This window comes from Myodes glareolus, chromosome 14, assembly GCF_982192425.1.
Source record: "Myodes glareolus chromosome 14, mMyoGla1.1, whole genome shotgun sequence".
NCBI classification, from domain to species: Eukaryota; Metazoa; Chordata; class Mammalia; order Rodentia; family Cricetidae; genus Myodes; species Myodes glareolus.
Window position 1 is genome coordinate 78,190,778 of NC_142039.1, and position 26,737 is coordinate 78,217,514.

General features: G+C 46.2%; 1 protein-coding gene across 2 annotated transcripts; it reads left to right on the top strand.

Moving 5' to 3' along the window:
- The first annotated feature begins 1,462 nt into the window (after window positions 1-1,462).
- Window positions 1,463-25,032, top strand: Habp4 (hyaluronan binding protein 4). 2 transcript variants are annotated; one of them, XM_048447570.3, is made up of 8 exons: window positions 1,466-1,884; window positions 6,922-7,081; window positions 10,632-10,793; window positions 11,138-11,206; window positions 13,374-13,457; window positions 17,717-17,888; window positions 22,309-22,494; window positions 23,552-25,032. In XM_048447570.3, exons 1-8 carry the CDS (start codon window positions 1,536-1,538, stop codon window positions 23,606-23,608), a joined length of 1,239 nt encoding a protein of 412 aa, XP_048303527.2. In that variant the 5' UTR covers window positions 1,466-1,535; the 3' UTR covers window positions 23,609-25,032. The 2 variants fall into 2 exon arrangements, with proteins under 2 accessions (XP_085555782.1, XP_048303527.2); XM_085699656.2 differs by lacking the exon at window positions 10,632-10,793 and having other exon boundaries at window positions 1,463-1,884.
- Window positions 25,033-26,737: the final 1,705 nt, after the last annotated feature.

Sequence of the window (26,737 nt, forward strand, 5' to 3'; positions counted from 1 at the left end):
AGGATAAGTTACCCCTGCCTGATTCATCTTTTTCTCTCTATTTCTCGGTCCATCATGATGAGAACAACCTCCATCCCAGGCTCCCAACATGAACTGAGTGCTTTACCATGCCTTCTTTGCCATGATGAACTGAACACCTCCGATACTAGGAGCCAAAACAGTTCTGTCTAGTATGCTATTGTGGATGCAGCGATGCAAAGGTAACTAAACCATTCCTGACATGACCTGACCCTTTGCACAATGTTTCAAGGTTCATCTGTGCTGCAGAGTGTACCAACACTTGTTCTTTATCTGCCCAAAATACAAGCTGCTCCTGTGCCACACGTTATTGAGCATTTGAGTTGCTTCTACCTTCTGGTTATGAATAGCACCTCTAAGAATAATACAAGTTTTCATTTGAATAACTGTTTTTATTTTTTTGCTAGAAAATGCAGGCATTATTCTTTAATTCAAAAAAGGAAATGGTCAGATTCTTAAAATTTCTAGTCAATTCATCATGTATTTATTGAGAACCTATCGGCTGCCTGAGTGGCAAGCCTGGGGAATTACAACTTGAGACAAAAATCACCTTTGACTTCTTTGCACAGGAAAGTAGAACAGCAGTAAAACTCAGACCTTTTAACACATGGGTTGAACTATTCCTTTTACATATGAACAGAAGGTAGGGGTGGGGCATGGAGAAGTGAGGGAGCGGGACAATTTTGAACAAAGCGTAATGTCATATATATGCATATATACACATATATAAACACATATAGCACAGAACCATTACTTGTATGATAACTTACAAAATTAATTTTCCAGACAAGAGAGATGGCTCAGGAAGTAAAGGCACTTGCCAGCAAGCCTGACACCTAGTATGGAATTTGAGTACCTGAAAGCAGGCCTTAACTGAATGTCTCAAAAGCAAACAGCCACTATCTAAACTTCACCCTGTCCACGCCTGCATGCATCACCTCATCACAGTGGGTCTCAGGGTTGTTTCTTTGGGCTGTTTTGGTCTTCTGCCCTTGTCACCTCTGTCAGCAGGACAAGTCTCTCCAAGCCTGACTGGCTCAGCTCCCTGCAATACCTCCATCTTCTGAGAACTCTGACTCTCCTCTAGGCACTTTCAATCAGTCTACAGTTCTCCCCCAAACACGCAGCCCCTGAAGGTCTAGTGACCAGGTCACCTAGGTGAAGTGCAGAGATGCGCAACCGGATTCCCACCAGGGAGTGATGCACAAACGCAAGCCGCCTCCACGGTGCCTCCCGTGGTAGCTCCGCCCCAGTCCCGCACCACCACGCCCACAGGCCATGGGGGGGGGAGGGGAGGATAAGGTGGGGCGTGACGTCACAGACAGCGGCTGCCCATTGGGTCGTCGTGCGCGCCGGGGCCGGGGGGCGTGTCTGTGAGCGCTGATTGGCTGGCGCGCGGCGGCGGGGCGGAGCCGACCGCGGGCCGGGAGCGCGGCGGCGGCAGCATGGGTCCTCGTCCGCGGCTTCCCTGAGCCTCGCTGGCCTAGGCTGCCCGCGGCGCCCGCAGCGGCGGCGGCATGAAGGGGGCCCTGGGGAGCCCGGTGGCCGCCGCGGGCGCCGCGATGCAGGAGACGTTCGGCTGCGTCGTGGCCAACCGCTTCCACCAGCTGCTGGACGACGAATCGGACCCGTTCGACATCCTGCGCGAGGCCGAGCACCGGCGCCAGCAGCAACTGCAGCGCAAGCGGCGCGACGAGGCGGCGGCGGCGGCCAGCGGGGTCGGGCACCGCGGCGGCCGGAGCCCGGCTGTGGCCTCAGGACACAGACCCGGCGCGGCCGGCCGCAGGGAGTCGCAGAAGGAGCGCAAGAGCCTCGTGGCATCGGGCGCACAGCAGCCGGACAACCCTGGGGGACCGCAGCCGCCAGGTACGCCGTGGGCACCCAGCTCACCCCCTCAGCCGCTGGACTCTGGTCGCGGGGACAGGTCCCGCGTGGGCGAGTCAGGTCAGAGCTGGGAGTCCTGATGGGCGCAGGGTCCGGGGTCACCCTTCTGGGAGCCACCCTCCAGGGTAATCACCCTAATAACCCTCTCGTGGGTTATTATAATATCCTACCCTCCAGGGTCACCCTCTTAGAGTCAAATTTCCCGGAGTCAGTCTCTCGCAAGATTATGACCCTCCTGGGTGGTCACTTTTCCTTGTCACCCTGTCTCAGTATAGAGGCCAGGGTCTTAATCCCGGTGGGCTCATCACAGAGTAAGCAGGGCAGTGAATCTTGATGGACCGAGGGTCCTTGGTTATTCTCCCAGGATCCCTATCCGCGAGAAGGGGTCAGGAGTCATCCTCCCGGGTGGGGTTGGGGGGGGTCCTTGTCCCTATGGACTCGTTCCGCGTCGGGGATGGAGTGGACCGAGCTGGAGGTTTTTGATGGACGAGAAGGCTCGGGGTCCAGGTTCGGTGGAAGGGCCGGGGACTGACAGGCTGAGGGTTGCGAAGCTGAGATCCCGACATCTGCCCCTGGCTGCATCCTTCATCCCCCCCCCCACACACACACACCGCGGGCCTCTGCGGGATTCAGCTCCGTAGGCGACGCGCAGTTGAAACCTTCAGGGATCCCTGACTCTGGGCCTCTAGATTCAGGGAGGCCTGGGCACCCGAGGGTGCAGGAACCTCGGAAGGGCAGACCTGAGCTCCAGGGTGAGTGGGGTGGTCTTGGGGTCCCGACTTCTCTGCGCCTTATCTCTTTTCTCTATCTCCGTCTCGTAGCTTCTGTGGCATCGACTGCAGGTGGAACAAATAGCGTAGGTGGGGAGTGTAACTGTAATTGATTCAGTACTGTTTTGGGAGAGCCGGCTTTAACCTTTGCAGTCAGAATGTTCAAAGTTACCCTTTCTGGTTAGCAGAAGGGCCAGCCCTACGCCGGGTGTGCTTGTCTGCACAGCAGGCTCCTTCAGACTTCGTGGCTGTCACCTGAACTGCGTCAAGTCTTTTGCAGCCACGCTCTTGCCACCTGCTTGCCCCGTTTACCCCGTGATAACACTATGACCGTTCGTAAGGTTGGCAAGAAGTGGTATTGAGATTGGAGTGCAGTTTGACCACGGAGTAGGCAGGTGTTCGTGTGAGCATTATTGCTTTGTCTTTGCCTGAGAAAAATGGTCAGTTCCACCTCTAGCTTTACGGTTGAGTCTTTGGCTAGGTAATGTTTACCGTCATCTGTAAAGTTAATTTGAGACATTGCTTGAGAATCAGAAAATTATTACAACGAAGATGGATACCTCAGTGGGTGTAGGATTCCTTTTAAAATTGAAATGCATCAAGCTGTACATTTTGTATTATGTGTTTCTCTTAAGTGTATTTATAAAAATGGAAGGGAAAGATTTGAGGAAGGCTGTTTTGTCTATTTACTTCTTTTGTTGTTCATTGAGACAGGGTTTCTCTGTAGCTTTGATGCCTGTCCTGGAACTCACTTTATAGACCAAGATGGTCTCAAACTCAGAGGTCTAATCTGCCTGTCTTTGCCTCCCTTGTGCTGGGATTAAAGACATGTTCCACCCTCCCTCCATCGCCCCTCTATTTACTTCTTAATCAAGTGATAATATACTAGCCTTTGAAGAGTACCAGTTAAAATCTTGATTTGTTGTTTGTTTGTTTTTTGAGACAGGATTTCTCTGTATAACAGCCCTAGCTGTACTGCAACTTGCTTTGTAGACCAGTCTGGCCTTGAACTCAAAGAGATATATGCCTGCCTCTGCCTCCCAAGTGCTGAGATTAAAGGCATGTACCACTATGCCTGGCTGAAATGTTGATTTTTTTTAGCCCTTTTAAAATTAAAAATATTTTTGTTATTATGAACCCAGTGTTTCATGCGTGTTGAGCAAGTGATCCACACCCCCCAGCTCTTGTGATGGAAATTTTAAGAAATCTCAGAAATGTATGAAGCTAGCAAAAGGGTCCCTTATTTTTATTATGAGTAGCACTGTGCATTATATACATATATTTATATAATGAAAACACAGTGTGGGTCTGGAGATAGGTCAGTCAGCAAAATGTCTGTTGAAAACCTGAGGACTCTAATCTGAATCCATGAGCCCCAGAGAGAGGCCTGGTCTCAGAAGGTATGAACCAGGGTTTACCTCTGGCTTCTGGATCCATGTGCACACTGGCACACGCATGCATGTACATAGTGCATTGCTGTTTCTGTTTTTGCAATCTGCTCTCTCACTTGGAACTGTAAGCTAGTATACTTAGAACTTACTTTCTTCTGTCAGTTCACAGTCCAGGCATTCTGGCTTTAGAGACCTAGTTGATGCTATTAGAATGGAAATTTTGAAATGAGGGTTTTTTTTTCCCAAGTGTGCATGATTTCCATGCCTGTAGCTCCTGTTCTAAATGTATCTGATGGACCACAGAGAGTGACTATAGGTGTTAGTGCTAACTAATGTGAAAGACCATGCTTCACTGCACTCAAAAAAATTTAAATTTAGCCAGGCAGTGGTAGCACACACTTTTAATATCAGCACTCAGGAGGCAGAGGCAAGCCGATCTCTGTGAATTCCAGACCAGTCTGGTCTACAGAGCTAGTTCTAGGACAGCCAAGGCTACACAAAGAAACCCTGTCTTGGAAAAAAAAGAAAAAGAAAAAAATGTAAACTTTGAATGTCCTGAGTGATTGTGTAGTGAGCACAAATACTCAGCACATTTGCTGTGTAACAGAACAGTTGCTGATCTCGACAGTGATGTAGAAGTCATTTTTTTTTTCCCCATGGAAATACAGATTTCTAGTGTTCTTGTCTGTCTAATGATAACCCTTGGATGAGCCTTGTTCAATCAATTCATTCTTAAATCATCGGTTGTTCTGTTCTTGTTTTCATAGACTTTCAGGGTTCTGGTTGATAAGCCCACATTCAGTTTTGTCTTATAGGAAGTCTTATTGTAGATTTTGCTGTATTCTGTTTACCTCATGGGTTTTGGTTTAGGTAAGTGATCAGACCATATGAGCCAGCTCCTTATTGAAAGGGCATCTGAATGCCCTGCTGATTCAGCACAGAGAAACAAGCTAGGTCCAGTTGCATCTGGATCTCCTAGCACCAAGTTGTGGGGGAACAAAAATCTCTCTGGTTTTCTTTGTTTTGGGATTTTATAGAACGGTAATGTTTGCAAGGTACTCAATTATTATAATAAATTACATTTAATAGTTTCAGTTTATACACAGGGACACTGGAAGAGACTTTAATTGACACAGTTAGAAATAACTAAGAGGAAGCAGAAAGAAGTGAGACTAAGCACTTTAGCAATTCTGTAGCTGAACAGAGATACATAGTTAAAAATATGAGTGGCAAGTGGGAAATCAGAGGCTGATTAAAATAATAGTTCTTTTCTTAAAAAGATCTTTTTGTTTTTTATGTGTGGGCATATTTGCCTTCATGTGTGTATATATACAGTGTATATGCATTTCATTGCCCAGAGAGGCCAGAAGAGGGTGTCAGATCCCCAGAACTCGAGTTACAGATGACTGTGAGCCACCATGTGGTTGCTGGGAATTGAACTCAGGACCTCTGGAAGAGCAGCTAATGCTCTTAACCTCTGAGGCATCTCTCCAGCCCTCACCTTATTTTCTTGAGACAGGGTCCTTTAAAAAAATTTAATGACTTATTTTATATACATTGGTATTTTGCTTGCATATATGTCTGTGTGAGGGTGTCAGATCCCTTGAAACTGGAGTTACCAACAGTTGTGAGCTGTCATGTGGGTGCTGGGAAGTGAACCCAGGACCTCTGGAAGAGCAGTTAGTGCTCCCAACAGCTGAGCCATCTCTTCAGCCCCCTAGAGACATAGTTTTCTTTCCTTTCCCTCTCTCTCTCTCTCTCTCTCTCTCTCTCTCTCTCTCTCTCTCTCACTCTCTCTTCTTTTTTTCCCTGAGCCCAGATTTCTCTGTGTAACCTTGACTGTCCTGGGACTCTCTCTGTAAACCAGGCTGTCCCTGAACTCAGAGATCCATCCACCTTCTTCCCAAGTGCTGGGAGTAAAGGCCTGTGCCACCACTGCCTGAGACATGGTCTTTCAATAAAGCCAGAACTCTACTGTGTATCTGTACTAGCTGACTAAAGCGTCTCTCTGCCTCCCCAGTGTTGGTATTACAGGCATTCTTCCTCACCCTTGGCTTTTCTCTAGGTTCTGGGTGTCTGAACTCTGGTCCTCATAATTTGCACAACAAGCACTTTGCCCACTGAGCCATCTCTCCAGCACCCAATTTTGATTTCTTGGTAATGTAAATTTTTGCAATAAAAGCTCTATTTATATCTCTCAATGTTCTAAGCATACCACAAACACCTATCTTCATGCCAGAAGATAGACCCTAGTTGCCCTTGGTTTGTTTGCAGCTAGGATTCTTTTTTTTGTTTTGTTTTGTTTTTGTTTCGTTTTTTAAGACATGATTTCTCTGTGTAGTCCTGGCTGTCCTGGAACTCTCTCAGAGATCCACCTGCCTCTGCCTCCTGAGTGCTGGGATTAAAGGCATGGGCCACCAAGCCCAGCTGTGGACAGGATTCTAAAAGTATTGTCTGAGGTACAGGGTTTTTAATCCTTTAATTTTCTTAGATGAGTCTTTATCACTCTATGCTTGGTAAAGGTGTATTTGTGAAATGCCACCCATCCAGTAAAAGACACGTAACAGCAGTCGCAGAGGCACTGAAAAAATGTCAAACTAGCCAAGCATGGTGGCACACCTGAGGCAAGACGGTTATCAGTTCAAGGCTGGCCCAGGCTTCATATTAACATCCTGTAACTCTGTAGTTGGCATGGGTTCCCTGGCATTTCTAGGACTTGGTGGAGTTTTATAGATAATTAGCAGACACTGCACTGGGAAGTGGTAACTGTTTCTCTCTGAAGCCCTCGCTTTCCAGCGAAACCTCTGCACCGTGGTGCTGTGGACGCTGTGCTCGAGCTTTGCTTTGGTTCCCTGTAGGCCAGAAGCGGACTCCCAGAAGAGGGGAGCAGCAAGGATGGAATGACAACCGGGGGACAGACGCGCTTGATAGAGCAGAGCGAAGGTCCTACAGGGAATATCGACTCTATGACACTGAGAGACAGGCAGACTTGGCATCGGAGAAGTTTACAGATGAAAAGTATGTACCTTAGTCCTTGGTTAGGGTGGCCGGGGCCCCAGAGGTTTCCAGATAACTACTAAGCTTTGTGACATTTCTGTGGTGGCAGTCCTACGCATGATCTGCCAAGGTAAGTCTCAAGTCATGTTACCTTCAGTAGAACATGAAGGGTCTTCCATTTACCTATACCTTAGTATATAGGTAAGTCTCTAGTCATGTTACCTTCAGTAGAACATGAAGGGTCTTCCATTTACCTATACCTTAGTATATAGGAAATGATTATACAATTAAAAATTAATTATGGCCAGGTGATGGTGCATGCCTTTAATCCCAGTACTTGAGAGGCAGAGGCAGGCAGATCTCTGAGTTCAAAGCCAGCCTTGTCTACAGAGGGAGTTCCAGGTTAGCCAGGGCTATGCAGAGAAACCCTGTCTTGAAAAACAAAACAAAACAAAAAAACAAAAAAAATTTGTGGGTTTGGGGTGCAGCTCAGTGGTTGAGCATTTGCCTACCATGCATAAAGCTCAAAGAGCAGAAGGTACATACAAAAAGCATCTAAAAAAAACTTATTTATGTTTGTGGGACTTCGCCTGTGTGTATGTATGTGTGCCACATCTGTGCCTGGTGCTTATGGAGGCCAGAGGGGTATCAGATCCCCCAGAACTAGAATTACAAATGGTTATAAGCCACCGTGTGGATGCTGGACATTCAAACCCAGGTCATTTGGAAGACCTCTTAACCGCCAGCACTCTTAACCTCTGAACCATTTCTCCAACCCCTGAAAAGCCCTCATGTTATAAAACAAAACAAAAATAACCAACAAAACACACACACACACACACACACACACACACACACACACACACAAAAGTATATTGAAGAGGTTAAAAATTCTTCTGAAGTTAGATTAGAAAACTAATTTTGGGCTTAGGGATATAATCACTATGAGAATTAGCAGTTGTCCGATGACCTCCTCATGTATACTGTTGTACATGTGTGTTCAGGCACACACAATAAACAAACACATGTGAAATCACAAAACCAATCAACATTTTTCTATTTGTTAATCTCCTGAGGTAGTAAAGTGGTATCTTAGTTATTTTTCTTTCTTTTTTAAAAATTTTACTTTTAAAAAAATTATTATTTGTATTTTATGTACATTGGTGTTTTGCCTGCATCTGTGTCTGTGTGACAATGTTTGATTCCCTGGAACAGGAGTTACAGACAGTTGTGAGCTGCCATGTGGGTGCTGGGAATTGAATCCAGATTCTCTGGAAGAGCAGCCAGGGCTCATAATTGCTATGCCATTTCTCCAGCCCCATTAGTTATTTTTCTGTTGCTGTGACAAGATAACATGATCAAGGCAACTTATGAAAAATGGAAGCATTTAATTAGGGCCTTAACATTTCAGTGGGTGAGTCTTTAACCATCCTGCCAGGGAGCATGGCGGCAGGCAGGCATGGTTCTGGAGCAGTAGCTGAGAGCTCACCTCTGATCTATAACCACGAGGTAGAGATCAAGCTAACAGAGACAGCAGTGGGCTAGTGAGAGCTTTTGAAACCTCAAAGCCCACCCCGCATGACACACCTCCTTCAACAAGGCCACACCTTCTAATCCTTCCCACACCTCTAGTCCTTCCCAAACAGTTCCACCAACTAAGAAGCAAACATTCAAACATATGACCCTGTGGGGCCATTCTCATTCAAACCACCACCAATGGTAATGCACACACACTGACTGCTCTATACCCTTTCATTCTTGTTGACACACACGAGGGTTTCCTATATGATCAGCAGCGTTTGCTTGGTGTTTTTAGTTGTGTGCTAACTGCACACAGTGTGTTAACTGTACACTCAGTAGTTAATTGTGTACTCAATGGCTGTATTGTATTGTGACCCATTATTTGGGTTATCATATGTCACCACTTGCTCAGTGCTAATGGGCCTGTGCTTGGCTCAGCATTAGGCTTTTTAATGACGCTTGGGAGCAGAAGCAGCTTTTGATCTGTGTCAGGCATTTCCTCAGTAGAATCCTGGAATTAGAATGCCAGTTGAGGTTGTAAAGCTGTGACTCTCAGGCAGGCGACCTATATCTGCTTTAGTACAAAGTTAAGTGGGTAGAGATGGTATAAAAACAGATAAAATTGGGATGGGGGAGGCTTGTAGACCCACAGTGACAAACCACTGTCACAGCTACCTACCAGCTCTCTGTGTCACTTATCTGGGATGGCATCTCCCACAGCATAGTCTGCAAAGGCTGGAATCCAGGTTGGTTTTGCTTATTTGAATTAAAGTGCACTTCGAATTTCTTGATACACGTTACTAGACAAAATTATAAAATTTTTGTTATCTTAACCTTTTCAACTTACAGATGGAAAACAGAGACCTAGAGTTGGAGTGACTCTGATCTCAGTTAGTTGACAAGGATGTTGACTCTATACAGGCAGAACACGTGTTTTCCTTTGGAAGCGACATCTTTTGTGTGCTGAGTTGACCGAGCCAGGATCAGAAGCAGAGAACAGTCATGTTGGTGTGTGTGGATCGGGGATGCAAATATCCCTTTCAGTGAAGCAGGAGTTTTTCCTTAGGCCTCTTAATGAACTTAATTGAACCCTCTGAACATAGATTTACTAGGTTTGGCAGGTAAGAGCACCTGCTGTTCTTCCGGAGGAATGAGTTTGGTTTCCAGCACACTTTTGTACCAGGCAGCTCACAACTGCCTGTAACTCCAGCTCCAGGGGATCCGATGCCCTGCTCTGGCCCCCAAGGGCACACATTGATGTTTACTTACGTATAGATTGACACAGGCATACACATAAATAAAAATAAAGTCACTGGGCAGTGGTGACACATTCCTTTAATTCCATCACTTGGGAGACAGAGGCAAGTGGATCTCTGTGAGTTCGAGGCCAGCCTGGTCTAGAGCTAGTTTCAGGACAGCAAAGGCTGTTACACAGTGGAACCTTGTCTCAAAAAACAAAATAAATAAATTAAATTAAATAAATCTTAAAAAACACCAGTCTTCCCTGTCTTTGGTCACAGAGTAGAAGAAAGTTCAGTATGTTAAAGATTTCAGCTCCAAATATCACCTTCTGGGTAAATGTTCAGAAGAAAGATTTGGAGGGATAATTTTTAAAGATGAGGCATTTTTCTTACACAGAACATTCCAAATTAAGTGTTTAATACCAAGACAGGAAAGAACCTTTACATTTAACTAACACAGTCATTGTATATAAATGAGGAAACTGAATTCACAAGTGAAAGCCAGTTGAGAACAAGGACCTGTGCTCCCTGATACCCATGTGACCTTGGGCAAATCCCTTCCCATGCTGCTTCAGGTTCCCATCTCTTTACAGCAGTTCTGTATACTAAACTTGGCTGTGAGCATTAAAATGCTGTGTGTATAGTGCCAGGTACAGTGTGTTCAGTGGCGAATGTTAGTTTAGTCAAAGCCACCATGCTTTCTGACATTATAATCATAGCTGCCTTCTAGAGGTGTATGTTTTTCTCAAAAAGGCTTCAGACCTTTGAAGTCCAGTTCACCACCTGTCATCATTCCTGTCTTCTCCTAGACCAGTTGACAGGTTTGATCGAGACAGGCCACTGAGAGGACGTGGAGGCCCCAGAGGAGGCCTGAGGAGCAGAGGCCGAGGTGGACCCGGGAACAGAGCTTTTGATTCCTTTGACCAAAGAGGGAAACGAGACTTTGAGAGATACAGCAGCAATGATAAAGCGTAAGCTCTGTACTGTGCCATTTCCACCTTAGATTTTGTGTCTGTTGGTGACCAGCTTGGTACGTGTGCTGTCACTCTTGTAGGACAGGATTTTATAGATTATGTGTATCTGTGTGTATGTTTTGGGGGAGGGCTCTGACATGCAGGGTGCCGTGCCTGTAGAGGCCAGAAGACGATGTCAGAGTTACAGACAGTTGTCGCTGTCTAATGTAGGTACTGGAAGTTAAACTCAGGTCCTTTGTAAGAATTGTCTCTGCAGACACTGGGGCAGTGCTTTCTGATTGGGAGGCTGATGAGGAACATGCTCCACCTCAAGTTAACATGGCTGTTCTTTGTTTCTTCAGAGCAAACAGAATGGAGGACAGCATGGGTGTCTGCGGTGTGCGCTCCTGGGGATCAGGTAAAGACACTAGGTAAGGTGCAAGGATGTGTCCTCTGAGAGCCTGCAGTGGAGCGAGAGTCCCTGAACCTTGGCTTTTTAAAAACTGTGTTCTCTCTGGTTCTGTTTGTCAAGTAGAAATTGATGTGGATTGTTGTTTGGAGCATGTGCGCGTGCGTGCATGTGTGTGTGTGTGTGTGTGTGTGTGTGTGCGCGCGCGCGCACGTGCGCACAATTGACTGAATCAGGAGAAAGCTTTTTAAAACATAGTTATTATGTTGTGCTTATATTCAAAACTGTTTTTAACTTAGCTAAAATAAGATAAAATAATAGATTTTAGGGGGTCAGGTATGGTGGCAGATGCTTTGGATTGGAAGGTAAAGGTAGGAGGATCTCAACGAATTCTGGACCAGCCTGGTCTATAGAATGAGTTCCAGGCCAGCCAGGGCTACATCGTGAGACTCTGTCTCAAATAAATAAAACAATTAAATAAGCAAATAGACCTTAAAAACAGTTTTGAGTCTAAATACAACATAACAACTATGTTTTTAAAAGCTTTCTCCTGATTCAGTCAATTGCAGATGCGCAAAGAGCGCGCGCGCACACACACACACACACACACACGCCCTAAACAACAATCCACATCAATTTCTACTTGACAAACAGAACCATACCTGACAGATGGCCACATATATGTTCATATATTTTAAGCATACGGTGTGCACACTTGCACATCTCAGAATATGTTTTATTATTTTATATTTGAGACAGGATCTCACTATTTGACCCAGATTACCATGAATCCTTCTGCCTCAGCTTTCTAAGTGCTGGGGTTATAGACATACGCATCACACTCAGACCTGTACTTTATTTCCCTGTGAGCGTCCAAAGTTCTTACAGCTGTTTATCTGGTAAAATACTTTGCAGGGTCTGTACATGTGGCTCCGGTAGAACACTACTCTCAACCAGGCGCACGCCTTGATCTCTGTGAGTTCAAGGCCAGCCTGGTCTACAAGAGCTAGTTCCAGGATAGGCACCAAAGTTACACAGAGAAACCCTGTCTCAAAAACAAAACAAAACAACAACAAAAAAGAGTACTTGCTTAGCATGCAGAAAGGTCTGAGTCTGCTCCCAGCACTGTATGAACTGGGTGTGGAGGTGCATGCCCGTAATCCCAGTACCATATGAACTGGGAGTGGCGGTGCATGCCTGTAATCCCAGGTTCTGACGTTCGAGGTTATCTGCAGCAACATAAGGAGTTCATGAAGCCTTGTCTCAAATTGAGCACTTGTTGCACTTATAAGGGAGTTTCGGAAGTTTTGAATTCCTCTTCTATCTTTGGTGGACACTGCGCCCACACGGTACCCATATAGGCATGCAGACAAACACACATACACAGAAAATAAAATATGCTTTTTAAAAAAGTTGAAAGTAGAATATTTTTTAAAATCATCTTTTGAGATTTACTTACTTTACGAATATTTGCTCTGTCTGCATGTACACCTGCATGCCAGATCCCCTTATAGATGGCCGTGAGCCACCATGTGGTTGTTGGGAATTGAACTCAAGACCTCTGGAAGAGCTGCCAATGCTCTTAACCACTGAACCATCTCTCCAGCCCCAAAAGCTGAAACTCTTGCCAGGCTTGGTAGCCCCTTTTGTCCCAGCACATTGCAGAGGCAGGGAGATTTATATGTAACTTTGAGGGTAGCCTGGTCTACATAGGGAGCTCTCAGACACTTGGGGCTACACAGTGAGACTTTTTCTCAAAAATAAAATATATAAAAAGTGAAAATGAAAAGATGGATTCTCCAGTATTATAAGAGTTTGGATTTTTCCCCCTGATCATTATCATCTGGTCTTAAATTTAGAGTAGTCATGGACATTTCTGTTTAACATTTTGGGAAATAACTTTGTTTTTAAGGCAGGGTTTCTCTTTGTAGCCCTGATTGTCCTGGAACTTGCTTTGTAGACCAGGCTGGCCTTGAACTCACAGAAATCTTTCTGCCTCTACTCCTGAGTGGGAAATAACACATTTTTAAGCAGCCCTTACTACTGTTTTTCACTGCAGTGTGGATATGGTCGCTTCAAGGGCATGCCATTAAGAAACAGGGCCTACATTGTGTTTCCTTGGCCTTAACTAGATGAGGACTTTGGTGAGCATGACAGACTGTGTGACAGGTGTTCTTGCTGCTTTTCAGTGACATTGAGCCACCTGCGCCCATGGAAGAGATCTCAATGATGGAGGAGTCCCAAGGCACCCTGGATGAGGAGTCTCCAGCCAAGTAGGCAGCTGCTTCTTATACCTATGGGTTATCTCTCGTAGTGATTCCTAGTGGTACATCCTCCCTCTCTCTCTCTGAAGATTGGACATTGTGTACATGTGTGTATGTGAACGTGTGGGGGGGGGGGTTGCTTGTGTGAATGTGGAGGCCAGAGCAGGGTACTAGGTGTCTTTCTCTCTGGTTTTGTCCCTTATTGCCTTGAGACAGGGTCCCTCACAAAATGAAAGCTCACTATTTCAGCTAAGCTAGGTAGCCAGTGAATTCTTAGGCTCCTCCTGTCTCCACTCCACATTGCTGGGATTTTTAGGCATGCCTGTGTTAGACATTCACACTCTGGTCCTCATGCTTGCAGTGCAGGTACTCTCAAAGAAGACCGGGGATCTCTCTGTGTAGCCCTGGCTGTTCTACATAACGCAACATTCAGACCGGGGATCTCTGTGTAGCCCTGGCAGTCCTATATAGCACAACATTCAGACCAGGGGTCTCTCTGTGTAGCCCTGGCTGTTCTATATAACGCAACATTCAGACCGGGGGTCTCTCTGTGTAGCCCTGGCTGTCCTATAGCGCAACATTCAGACCGGGGGTCTCTCTGTGTAGCCCTGGCTGTCCTATAGTGCAACATTCAGACCGGGGGTCTCTCTGTGTAGCCCTGGCTGTCCTATAGCGCAACCTTCAGACCGGGAGTCTCTCTGTGTAGCCCTGGCTGTTCTATAACACAATATTCAGACCAGACTAACCTTGAGCTCACACAGCTTCACTTTCGTCTGCCCCCCTAGCGCTGAGATTAAAGGTGCACACCCCCATACTCAGCTGGAGCAAGCATTCTTAACCCACTGAGCCATCTCTCTAGTCTTTCCTTAATGATTTTAAAAGCTGAGCCCTTTCTCATATCATACTGGGTTGATCTTATTTGTTAATGCATAATGATCAAGCTAGTTAAGTAATCTGATAGTTTTTTAGTGAGAATAGATTAAATTCTAGTACTGTATCCTCTGCCTCCTTACCTCTTCTGTTTTGCTTTTGTCCCTTTATTCTTCTGTCTTCCTTTCTTTCCATGAAGACTGGGTCTCTGGTCCATACCTAGCACACTGAGGCTTTAAGCCTCCTTTCCCTGTGAATGAGCCAGGGTGCTAGCCACAGAACTCGTAGGATCCTCCTGTTTCCTAGTTTTGTCTCTCAAGGCAAAGCCACCTCCTGGACAACTACTCATTCAGCCTTCTCCCTCCGGAAATCCATAGCCAAGCAGCACGGAGTTGTGAGGACTGTTGTGTGCACAGCTCTGTTCACTTCCACAAGTGGGAGAGAGAGGGAGGGGGCACCTAGAATGGAGCCCAGAGCTTGGTTGCTATGTAAATATCTGACAGTCTCACCTTTGCTTCTTACAAGATTGACAGTGACTGACAGTTGTGACAGCTGCGAACTTACTGCTCAAAACAACTAAGAATGTGTTTTTAAAATAAGATTCATAGTTAATGTGCCTATTTAGACAGTGTGTTAACTAAAGAAACAGACGCATAATTTCTATGAGCTGGGAAAGTGAATTATGTAGGGAAACATTATTTGAGGAGTAAACATTTGTGTGTGTTTGGGTGCACGGAGGTTGAAAGCCAGCAAGCTTTATCATTCTAATTGAGAAATTTTTTGTTTTGTTTTGTTTTGTTTTTTGTTTTTTGAGAGAGGGTTTCTTTGTAGCTTCGGAGCCTGTCCTGGAACTCGCTCTGTAGACCAGGCTGGCCTCAAACTCACAGAGATCTGCCTATCTCTGCCTCCCGAGTGCTGGGATTAAAGGTGGGCACCACCACCGCCCGGCCTAATTGAGAAAATTAAGACACAGTGGCATTCCTAATATTAGACAAAGTAAGATGAATTAACTCTGGAAGAGGCTAAGTGAGGCTGGCCACCATGCCACTCTGTGCAGACAGGCAGAATGTAAGCCTCCATGGGAATTCAGTGCTGCCCAGCAGAGTAGCCACATTGGCCAAGGAGCTCTTGTTTCTTTGGCCCCGTCAGACTTCAAAATCATGGAAATCTCATAGCAATGTGCCATGTTTGATGGTTTGAAAATTCCATTCCTTGCCGATGATGTTCTCTCCTCATGGTTCTGGCTGACTGATTTGATGTTGGGGCTTTAAGCATTAAGCCACAGTGGACCTCAAGTTCACCTCTCAGGCCTAGAACTTCTCGATGGAAGAGCTTGAAGTCCTGCAGGTACACCCTAAAACACACACACTTACTCTTCCAGTTTGGCCAGTTTACTGATGTGTTACATACTTCCCTTCATGGCAGCAGCTGAATTGTTCCTCATCATAGCGTTCTGACATGGGGGCGGGGGCATCTGCTACCCTGACTGCTTTGGTCTCTGAGTTTTCCTCTTCACTGGAGACCTCACATAAGTGGAATCTTACACAGGAAAGAGAAGACACGCTGGGTTATTTCACTCTTCATCATGCTTCCAAATTTCTGTCATTTAATGACCTATCTTAATACTTTTGTTTTGCTTCATTTTTGTTTTTCTGTGTAACAGCCCTGGCTGTCCTGGAACTAACTCTGGAGACCACACTGGGCTCAAACTTGTAAATCTACCTACCTCTGCCTCCTAAGTGATGGGATTAAAGGCATGTACCACCATGCCCAGCCTTTATTATTTTTGCTTATCTGTTCCTCAGACAATAGACACACTGGTAGTTTGTAGTTTGAGGTGCTATGTGTAGTGCCGCTGTGAACATTTGTGTGTGTGTGTGTGTGTGTGTGTGTGTGTGTGTGTGTGGTCTAATATGGACGCATGTTCTCATTTCTCTCAGGTGTGCAATTACTAGGTCATATATGAACTGTCAGAAAAAAAATTTTTTTTTTGAGACAAGATCTATGTAGGCTGTCTTAGAATTTGCTATGTAGCCTCAGCTGTCTCGGGACTCACTCTATAGACCAGGCTGTCCTTGAACGCACAAAGGTCCAGCTTTCCTTACCTCCCTAGTGCTGGGACTAAAGGTGTGAGCCACCACACCTGACTGTAAAATTTGAACACCAGCCAGACTGTTTTCTAAATTGACACACATTTCCCCAACCATATATACCTGGGGTCCAATTTTTGACACCCTTGTCAACACTTTTTAAAAGCCTTTAAAGACACCTTTTTTTTTCCTTCTTAAAAAAGAACTATTTTTATGAGTGCCTGGTGCCTGTGGGGTCCAGAAAAGAGCACTGGGTCCCCTTGAACTACGGCTGGTTGTGAGCCACCAAGTGAATCCTAAGACCCAAACCCAGGTCTTCTGCAGGAGCCACCAGTGCTTTTCCCTGATGAACCATCTCTGCAACCCTTAAATGCCTTTTTGATACCAGCTGTCCTGTTAGGTGTGAACCGGTGTAACTTCTTGTGGTTTGCCACCTTTCTCTGACGACTAATGATATTGGACGTTTGAAAAGGTTTTTAATGTGTCTATTTTGCCTGCATGTATATGTGCAAATGCAGTTCCTCTGGAAGCCATACGAGGGCACAAGATCCCTATGAACTGGTGCTGGGGATTTGGACTTAGGTCTTCAGAGAGAGACATCTCCTAGTCTGTTTTAAATAGTCCAACTGTTAGCTAGGATGGGGACAGAACATTTGCTCAACACATGCGAGCCCCTAAGCTCCTCCCACAGTGCTTCAAAAAGACCTACAATAAAAACCTTACTCAAAACTGAGTTATACAAGAGGGTAAAACATGAATGATTTTGAACAGGTTCTCATGATGAAGTCATCCGACAAATGTGGAAATAAGCATGAAGATATAATGAGGTCACAAGAAAGCCTAAACTTATAATGTGATCAGAAATAGTTTTGGCATAATGAGGAAGAGGTCTAAAAAGGGTTTGGAGCATGGGCCTGGAGAGAGTCTGAACCAACTGAAGGGGGTATTTATAAAAGTGTACATTTGTGACCCATTGTTTTAAGACTTCTGTCCATGGTTTCCGTGACTTTGTGTCCACAACATCTCTTATTTTTTCCCCCAATTATCCCCCCCCCAGAAAAGGTGCACGATGGTGTAATTGATGGGAAGAACATGGGGTGATGATGTCATTTTCACACACCACTGTGAAGGTACCTTGAGTTTGCAGTGAAGGAAAGGATGGGGAAGATAGAACTCAGATGTGACTCTGAGGGTCTGGTTACTTTTCACCTTATTACACTTATAATAAGGTGCTACAAAAGTTTAACTTTTTTGTAGATATTTGGTTCCATCAGCAAAAAATATTGTTATGATAATATACCTTTACAGAGTTCCTGAGTTGGAGGTAGAAGAGGAAAATCAAGTCCAAGAGATGACCTTAGATGAGTGGAAAAACCTTCAAGAGCAAACCAGACCGAAGCCTGAGTTCAACATCCGGAAGCCAGAGTCCACAGTTCCTTCCAAGGCAGTGGTGATTCACAAGTCCAGATACAGAGACGATGTAAGCCTTCTGTCTTGGGGGAATATGTACTGTAGCCCTCATCAGGCACAAAATGGCCCTCTCTCAGTGGATGTGAAGACAGAATCTTGTGTGTGGGAGTGTGCATGTGGAGGCCGGAGGTTTGGTACCCACTTAGTCATCTTGCTAGTATCACACTTGACATTCTTGTTTCTGTTCAAGCATCATCAAGGGTGGTGGAAGGGAATAGAACTTGGTGTGTTGACAGAAGAATACTGCACATTCTCTGCTGGCCTTGAATGTAAGCCAGGAAGACACAGGGCCAAGGGTTCCGTCCCCCTTGGCCTCTTGGAGGCACAGAGCAGCTGTTTCAAAGGCTACTATTTTGATGATTAGATTGCCTGGGGATGAGAAAGTCTTAGTATGTAGCCTGGTCTGGCCCCAAACTCTCCATCCAGCCATGTTTCGGTGTGCTGAGGGCCAGGGCTAAGGTACGCACCACCACACTCCATCCAGCCATGTTTCGGTGTGCTGAGGGCCAGGGTTAAGGTATGCACCACCACACTCCATCCAGCCATGTTTTGGTGTGCTGAGGGCCAGGGCTAAGGTATGCACCACCACACTCCTCTTCGATGATGAGCATTCCACTGGGTCAGTTGATGAGTTGAACCAATACCAGGGAACCTATATGTAAACAGAGGCTTTTTTCTGTTCTTCCTAGTACTGCAGCTGCTTTTAAAATACTCAGAGGCTTACTATTACTTATAAATGCTTGGCTGATGGCTAAGCCTTCTTACTAGCTAGCTCTTAACATTTAAATTACCCGGTATTTCTTATCTATGCTTTACCACATGGTTCGTGGCTTGTTACCTCATTTTCTACATGTCTTGCTCTCTTTGTTGCTGGCTGGCTGTCATTTCCAAGACTCTGCCCTTCTTCTCCTGTATCTCTGCTTGGATTTTCCGTCTGGCTCTGTCTTATTTATAAGCCAGCCAGTGAGAACACATACTCACAGTGTACAGAAAGATATCCACAGCACCTATATTCTGGGATCCCTTCATTATGGTATTTGAACAGCACTGCCTCCTCTGTCTAACTCTAGAAACTGCTGGGAAGTTCCTAGATCACTGATGGCACTGTCAGGTACGATGCTGCAACCAACTGTACTGAGGGCATTATTACGAACTGTGTTGTGTAGGCTTAGTCTTCAGGGTTCCTGTCTAGCTCCGTCTGTCCCTGTGTGTGTGTGTGTGTGTGTGTGTGTACATACTTGTACATATGTCTGTCACTCTTCACTTTTATGTTTTGAGACAAGGTGTCTCAGTGAACCTGGGACTCACCAATTCAAGTAGACTGGCTAACAAGCTCCAAGAATCCTGTCTGTGCCCCGCTGTTGGGGTTACAGATGTGTGCTGCCATGCTCAGCTTTTCATGAGCGCTGGGATCCACTCAAGTCCTCATGCTTTGTGCAAGCATTTCACCACCGTGGCTGTATCTCCCAGCCCAGCACTGGGCTTTCTACCAGAAGGACAGAGATGCTGCAGGGAAATAGCAGTTTATAATGACATTCTCCTTTGTTACTGGAGCACCCAGGTGCAGAATTTAGAATTCCTGTTGTCACAGCACAAGCCAGCACAGTCTGTGGTGATGAGCAATCATCTTCCCTGCTGGGGAGACTCGTTGACTTCCAGTCAGTACAGAACGCTGTGTAGTTTTCTGTTTCTGTTAGTCAGATTTCCGGTGTTGTAACAAAATGCCTGAGATCACTTACAATGAGAAAAGTTTTAATTCAGCCTCAGGTCGTGTGGCCCAAAGATGCAAGCAGATGGTAGAAAACCGTATGCTTGCCTCACTGCGGCCAAGAAACAGACAGGAAGGACTGAAGTCCTAATGATGTCCCCATCCGGGACACAGCCCCAGGACCCACTTCCTCTTACCATGCCTCACCTCCACCGGGACTGCCATAGGGTACACAGGTCTCTATTTATGGGTCCTTTGAGACCAAAGTCATAGCAATTTTCATGCGCACTTTGGTCAGTTACCTTGAGTACTTTATTTAGGAGGCTGCTGAGAACACAGTATAACCATTCTGCCTTCTCGGTCAGTTCAAGGTCTGAGATACTTGACTGATAAGTTCTGAGATGTTTCATCAGAGACATGGGAGGCCGGAGTTGGCGTAGGCAGCACGTCTTTTTGTTGTTCTTTTCTGTTGTGAACACTAGAAGTGAAGCTTCCTGTGAAACCATGGTACTGTTGAAACAGGTAAAAATAGGAGCCGGTTCCTCAAACCACATCCGATTTATATTCCCTGGCTGCAGAGAGAGATCTGTCGGAATATTTGATGTAACTAAGTTAGCTGACTCATTGAGCTTGGCTAGTTTGGTTTTAATAAAGTAATGTCTTTGGTCCTAGTTAATCTACAAGACTGAGTCTAGCCAGGGATTGTTCTTAAAGCAACACGAGCCAGATCTTGGGGTTGCTAACTTACTTTGGTTTTGGTTTTTTGAGAGAGGGTTTCTCTATAGCTTTGGAGCCTGTCCTGGAACTAGCTCTTATAGACCAGGCTAGCCTTGAAGGTTTTGGTGTCTTAAGAGACCTCCCACCAAAAAGTCCTAGGATAGTATGTATTGTTTGTGTGTAGAGTTCAACTTAAAGCAACTCAGTAAAGAGCACTTTGGCTAGAATCAGCCCTGAGAGAGGAACCCAAGCCTCAGACTTGCTGTGTATGGGGTAGCCTTGGACCTTAATCACTTCCTTGTAGGACACTCTGATAGTCAAGTATTTCTGAGTCAGGCAGCTTATTACTTTGCCTCTCAAGTCCCACTTGTTTTCTCCTTTACCCTTTTAGCTTCATGGGTCCTTAGCTGCAAACTTCTGTTTTTAATTAGTAAGTTAAAGGACAAACAGCCCAAAGGAACCAAAAAGGCCAAGGAAACTTTTCCATTTTCTGGGCAATTCACAAGGAACGTTTAGCTCTAGTCTGATTTTGTGCATATGTGGGCAGTGTATGCATATGTGGGAATGAGTGTGTGCATATGCATTTGCACACGAGAATGGTGTGGAGCCCAGAGGTTGACATCGAGTTTCTTCCTCATTCGCCCTCCAGCCCCTACCTTTTTTTCTTCTTTCGAACAGGATCTGTCACTGAGCCTGGAGCTTGTCAATTTGGCTAGACTGCTGGCCGGTGAGCTCTAGCTGTCCCGTCTTCACCCCGCAGTGCTCACATCACAGATGTGCGCCAGGTCCTCATGCCTGCACAACTGCTTTAGGGACTGACCTGTTTCCCAGTCCATCTGACCACTGGTCCTGTTTTCACTTCTGGAGGTTTAGATTTCACTTGAGGGGCTTTGGTTATCTGTGATTATGAGTTAAAGTCATAAAACTTATTGTCACTTTTTGTTTTTTAATCAAAGGAAGAACTTACTTGGGCTTCTTAAAATGCAAGGAATTTTAAGAAGAGCCACTGTTAAAACTGGCCTGAGCTAAAGCCAGCCATAGTGGCCTTTGATCCAGCTCACTGAAGGCGGACAGATCTCTGAGTTCAGGGTCAGTCTGGTTTCCAAAGTGAGTCCTAGGACAGCTACACCGAGAAACCCCGTCTTGTGTGACTTGATACCTCTGTGCTGCTAGCAGTGGTGCTGGAAGACTGCGCTGTGCTCCGCGGGTGCAGCATGTGCACCTGCACGGAAAGAGCTCTCTCCGTCAGGTCCGATTCCTAGAAGGCGATATTTTCATTTGTGTAATATTTATGAGCGAATAGAGAGGCAGAGATTAAATTTTCGTTTTTGTTTTTAGAGACAGGGTTTTTTCTTTGTATCCTTGGCTGTTCTGGAACTCACTCTGTAGACACCAAGCTGGCCTCAAACTCAGAAAGATCCACCTACCTCTGCCTCCCAAGTGCTGGGATTAAAGGCGTGCACCACTACCACCTGACTTGAAATTAAAACTTTTTAACCTCAACAAAATATACTTGAAACATGCTAATATAATTTTATATCTTAATGTGTCCAAACTGGGTTATTTATTTTTTTGTTTGTTTTAAGACAGGGTCTTACTATGTTGTCCTGAAATTCACTATGTAGACCAGGATGGCCTCAGAGATTCACCTGCCTATTTCCTGAGTGCTGGTATTAAAAGCATGAACCACTACACCCAACAGGATGTTGGTTCTACTTGAATAGTAAATTCAAAATGCTTGGTTGAAGACTAACTAGGACCCCATGCCTATATTCCCAGCACTTGGGAGGCTGAAGGCAGGAGGAGAGCAGCCTGGGTAGTTTTGCTTATATTAGACCAGTGTCTAGTGTCTAGCCCAGTTGTCAGGGCTAGGACACAGCCAGGGTTTTCCAAGTCCACAGCGCCACACAGGCCACCAGTGCAACATATTAAAAATGTTCATTACTAGGACCCAGCTGTGGAGATGGCCATGCGTGTGACCGTCTGACCTGTGGCTGTGTTCCAGATGGTGAAGGACGACTGTGAGGATGAGTCCCATGTCTTTCGGAAAGCTGCCAATGATATCACATCCCAGCTGGAGATTAACTTCGGTAACCTCCCTCGCCCTGGACGGGGAGCCAGAGGCAGTGCCCGAGGAGGCCGAGGAAGGATCAGAAGAACAGAGAACTATGGCCCCAGAGCAGAAGTGGTGGTAAGTCCTGATGGCCTTTTGTGACCAGCTGCCCCCCTGCCTCACCGTGCTCAGCTGCAGCAGGCCACACCCCAGATCCTCGACTATGCGCCTCTCTGTTTCCACCTGCCAATCTCGCGTAGATCCCCAGCTCTAAAGCATTCTTGTCCACAGCACCCTCCTACAGTCGAGGTCTCTGAGCAAAGGCTTCCCCTCCTGAACCATTTCTTCCTGCTGTGTCCCCTACTGCCGATTACCCATCAGTGCTGCTGCCTCCTGTGGATGGGAGCAACATCTCCCAGCCCAGTCTGGTGTCAGAACCCGTCCTTCTGCCGCCCTCCTCTCCCGTGCTGGGAATAAGGGACCGTAGCCCTTATTCACAAACACAAAGACAAGACCTTTTTACGTATACATTTGAAGTAAAAACAGATGTATTCTTTGAACAGTAATGGCCACTTCTGTTGAGCAACATACGCTTCAGTGTGGCCCCAGGTGTCACATCTGTCCCCTGCTCCTATGCTGAGGCTCATATCAGACTCTTCAGAAAACCTTGCTGCTGTGACACTGGACCCCTACCTGTGACTTAAGTTCCCAACTTCATGTCTCTCCCTGAAACTTGAGCTCTGTGTGGGAAACTGTGAATTCATTCTTGCTTACCTTAGGTACCTAGCCTGTAGTAAATGGTTACTTTTTAAGTTTATTTTATGTATGTTCGGTGCCCTTGGAGGCCGGAAGAGGGCATTGGATCCAGATGGCTGTGAGTTACCATGTGAATGCTAGGGATCAAACCCTGGCCCTCTGGAAGAGCAGCCAATGTTCTTAACCACTGAGCCAACTCTACAGCCCTAAACAGTTACATATTGGGACAAGAAAGTGTTAGATCCAGAAGGCAAAAAGGAGACAGCTCCTGATGGTGGCCCTAAGGCCACTGTGCCTTCCACTGTGGCTCCATTGGTTTCTCCCTGGGCTGGCAGGGGTAGGAATGGGGTGGCTGCCTGTGTCACACAGTAAGTGGTCTAGTGCTGGCCACAGCTGGGTGCGGGAAGGGCCGTCAATTAAAAACCTCTCTTTTCTTTAGACCCAAGATGTCGCTCCCAACCCGGATGACCCTGAGGACTTCCCGGCCCTGGCCTAACAGCCATTCCCGTCAGCAGAGCAGCACTATGAAGAGACTTTCCTTGCCGCGAGAAGAGTCAGACTCTAAGAACAATAGATGTTGCTTTTCCCGTGTCGTGTGAACTGGCTGCGCTTTCTTGCTCTGTGGGATGTGAAGTGCAGGTCCTATGAGGTCAGGCACTTCCCACAGATGAACGATGGAGACCTTAGAAAGGAATGATGTTTCAAATGTGTACATAGATTCTAACAGTTCTACCACAGAAGTCCAGTGTAAAGTAAATCAGACAGCAGAGCTGCTGGGCATGGTGGTGCACGCCTCTAAACTCAGCACTTGGAAGACAGATCTCTTGAGTTCGAGGCCGGCCTGGTCTACAGAGTGAATTGTGAAAATCCAAGAAAATAAAAATAAAGAAGCACCTATTGAGATGACTTAGGGAGTTGTCTAGACAAGCCCTCTAGCATTTCAGGACACAGAACTGGAGCTGCTCATTTAAAGCAGCCATAGCCTAGTTTTCATACCATTGCCCATAATGGTTCAGTTCTGCTGAGAAATTTCCTGAGTTGTTTTTATTCAGATACCAACTTTAAACTGTCATCACGCACCAGTGACAACCACTCGGTGAGGCAGAGGAAGTACTAGCTTTCAGTGGTGATTTAAACTACCTCGTGGTATATGTCTGTGCACACTTAGTGTTCAGATAGTTGTTAGGTATATGATTTAAAACTGTGTTATTTAACTCACTAATCAAATGAAAAGGCTTCCTGGTAAATGTATAGTTTTTCTTTCTTAAAACTACTGTCACCAGGCACTGGTGGCATACACCTTTAATCACAGCATTCAAAGCAGAGGCAGGCAGATCTCTGTGAGTTCAAGGCCAGCCCGGTCTACAGAGCAAGTTCCAGGACAGTCAGAGCTACATAGTGAGACTCTGTCTCAAAAACAAAACAAAAAATAGTGTCAGAATTCAGCACTGTTACTACAGACTTAACTCAATCCCACTTACCAACTGTGAACACCGTGGACAGGCTCCTCCCCTGGGCCATCCCCTAGTTCTTGTGTTGCTCTTCCCACCTCTGGTGGAGTTTAGGAATCACCTCACGGGTCAGTCACTCACCTGGAATCCCACTCCAAACAGCTTGAGACCTGAGGCCAAGCCACCCAAAGATTCTTCATGTGGGGGAGAGACAAGCCAAGGTATCACAGCTGTAGAGATGAGGAGGGAGCCTTGTCTCCAAGACCCGTGCTCTTCCCCACTTGGTCACACAGTCTGAGATGGTGCTGAACTGGAGCCCAGGTGTGAGTGAGGGTTGGCGTTCCCCCTGAACTCTCTTGGGGTTTGGTTGAATCAAAGTTGAACCTCTAGACACGTTACCAAGGATGTTCGCTTCGGGTGTCCTCCTGCTCCTGACCCCATGTTTATTAAATGAATGAGTACAAAGATACTTGAACTGACTGCCTTATTCATTTCCCCTGGAGCTGGCACACTGCTTGTGAGTACTATGGGATGGCTGGGAAGCCTGCCTTGACTTCAGCCGTGATCGTCGCTGGGGCGGTGTAAGGGCTGTCCCATGAAGCCATTCTGCCCCCCCTTGGCTTCCTGTTAAGAACATTCCCATCTGAGTTGTGAATGACACTGAGAAAGCTTGAAGCAATGCTGCCTCGAGCCATATGGTCAGACAGTGGGCACCTTGCTGATTTGATGGGGCAAGCTGATTTAATTATTGCTTGTACCCTGGCTCACAGCCTGGGTATTCCAGAGAAGATGGCAGAACACAAGTCAAGGGCAGAGAAAGCCATCAGCAAGATCATTCTACATGGATGTATACCCAAAATAGAACCTAGGCTCAAAGTTGCCTGCCAGACTCCTTTGGGGGACTGGGAGAAACATGTCATGAGGTGGTCACTCTCAACCAGTGATTCTGGCCAATAACTTAAAACCCAAGCAGATTAACCACCAAAGAAACCTTGTCTCTTCAGGGGTGGCCTGTGTGTGTGTCACTTCTGAACCAAGTGGTTTCAGACTTCAGGGCTGTGGGACATAGCTGGGCAAAGGAATTCTGCTTGCCTTGCTGGGGCATGAGCCGTGCCAACACATCTAAATAGGAAAGCGTGGCTGAAACAGCCGTTTCCTGTCTCTGGATGAGTGACAGCGTAAGGCGCTTGGGAACCAGAAGCTGCTGCTGCACTAGGAATGTCTGCTGCAAGGGCCTCAGCAGGTCTGGAACACTGTCTTGTCAGCGCTTAGTTCCTCATGTGCAGGCAAGGCTAAAGAGCCAGAACCTGTCCCAAGGTGGGAAAACTGACCACACTCTCTTGTGAATACGTGCTGCCCACTGCAGGCTTACCATGCAGTACAAGGAGAGGCAAGGTCCGCCCATATTTCCTCCTACCCATCCCTGTGAGGATCAATTGCCCAGGGTCCAATCTGCTCCCACTGTGGCCGTAGGTACAACCCTGAGTGGACCCCGAGCACCGAAAGCTTGGCTGGGCACTGTCTTGTAGTCACCTATGTTTATATGGTAAAGGAAAGGATTAAGGAAAAAAGAAAAAAAAGACGGGTTCACCGAAACTTTCCTTAAATAGATGAAACCGTCCTTAAATAGATACAGAACTCTTGATGACCAAAGTCCACACCAAGACACTTTTCCTCTGAGTCTGTGCTAACGTCATTTCTCCCTTAAGGCATTGTATCCTGACCCACCAGAATTACTATTAAAAGAAAACAATACAACTCAGACCACCCACAGGCATGGGTGCCTCCACCATGGGAAGAGCCCAAGGCAGATAAAGGCTCCATTCCCTGAGCCCAGTGTTCTTTCTAGGCACTGTAACTGAAAGACAAAGGACTATGTATACCTCACTGGGACATAGGAATCCTGGAGTATTTGTGGCATGCTTTTGTTTTAGCCACTCCAAGGACCACCACCAGAGAGGTACTGGGGTAGACTAGGAGCCAAGGGGAGAGCTCAGGCTTAAGGTCCTAGTGGCTCCTGATGCCTCAACCCCATCCATCTCTGCTCTAGAACTTTTGCCCAGGCTACAAGGCTACCAGATACTTGGTAACAGGAATGTCCCTAATCAAAACACAGAGGTGCCTGCAACCCAGAGAACCACCCGTGGGCCTAGCAGATCCAATTAACAGGGCAG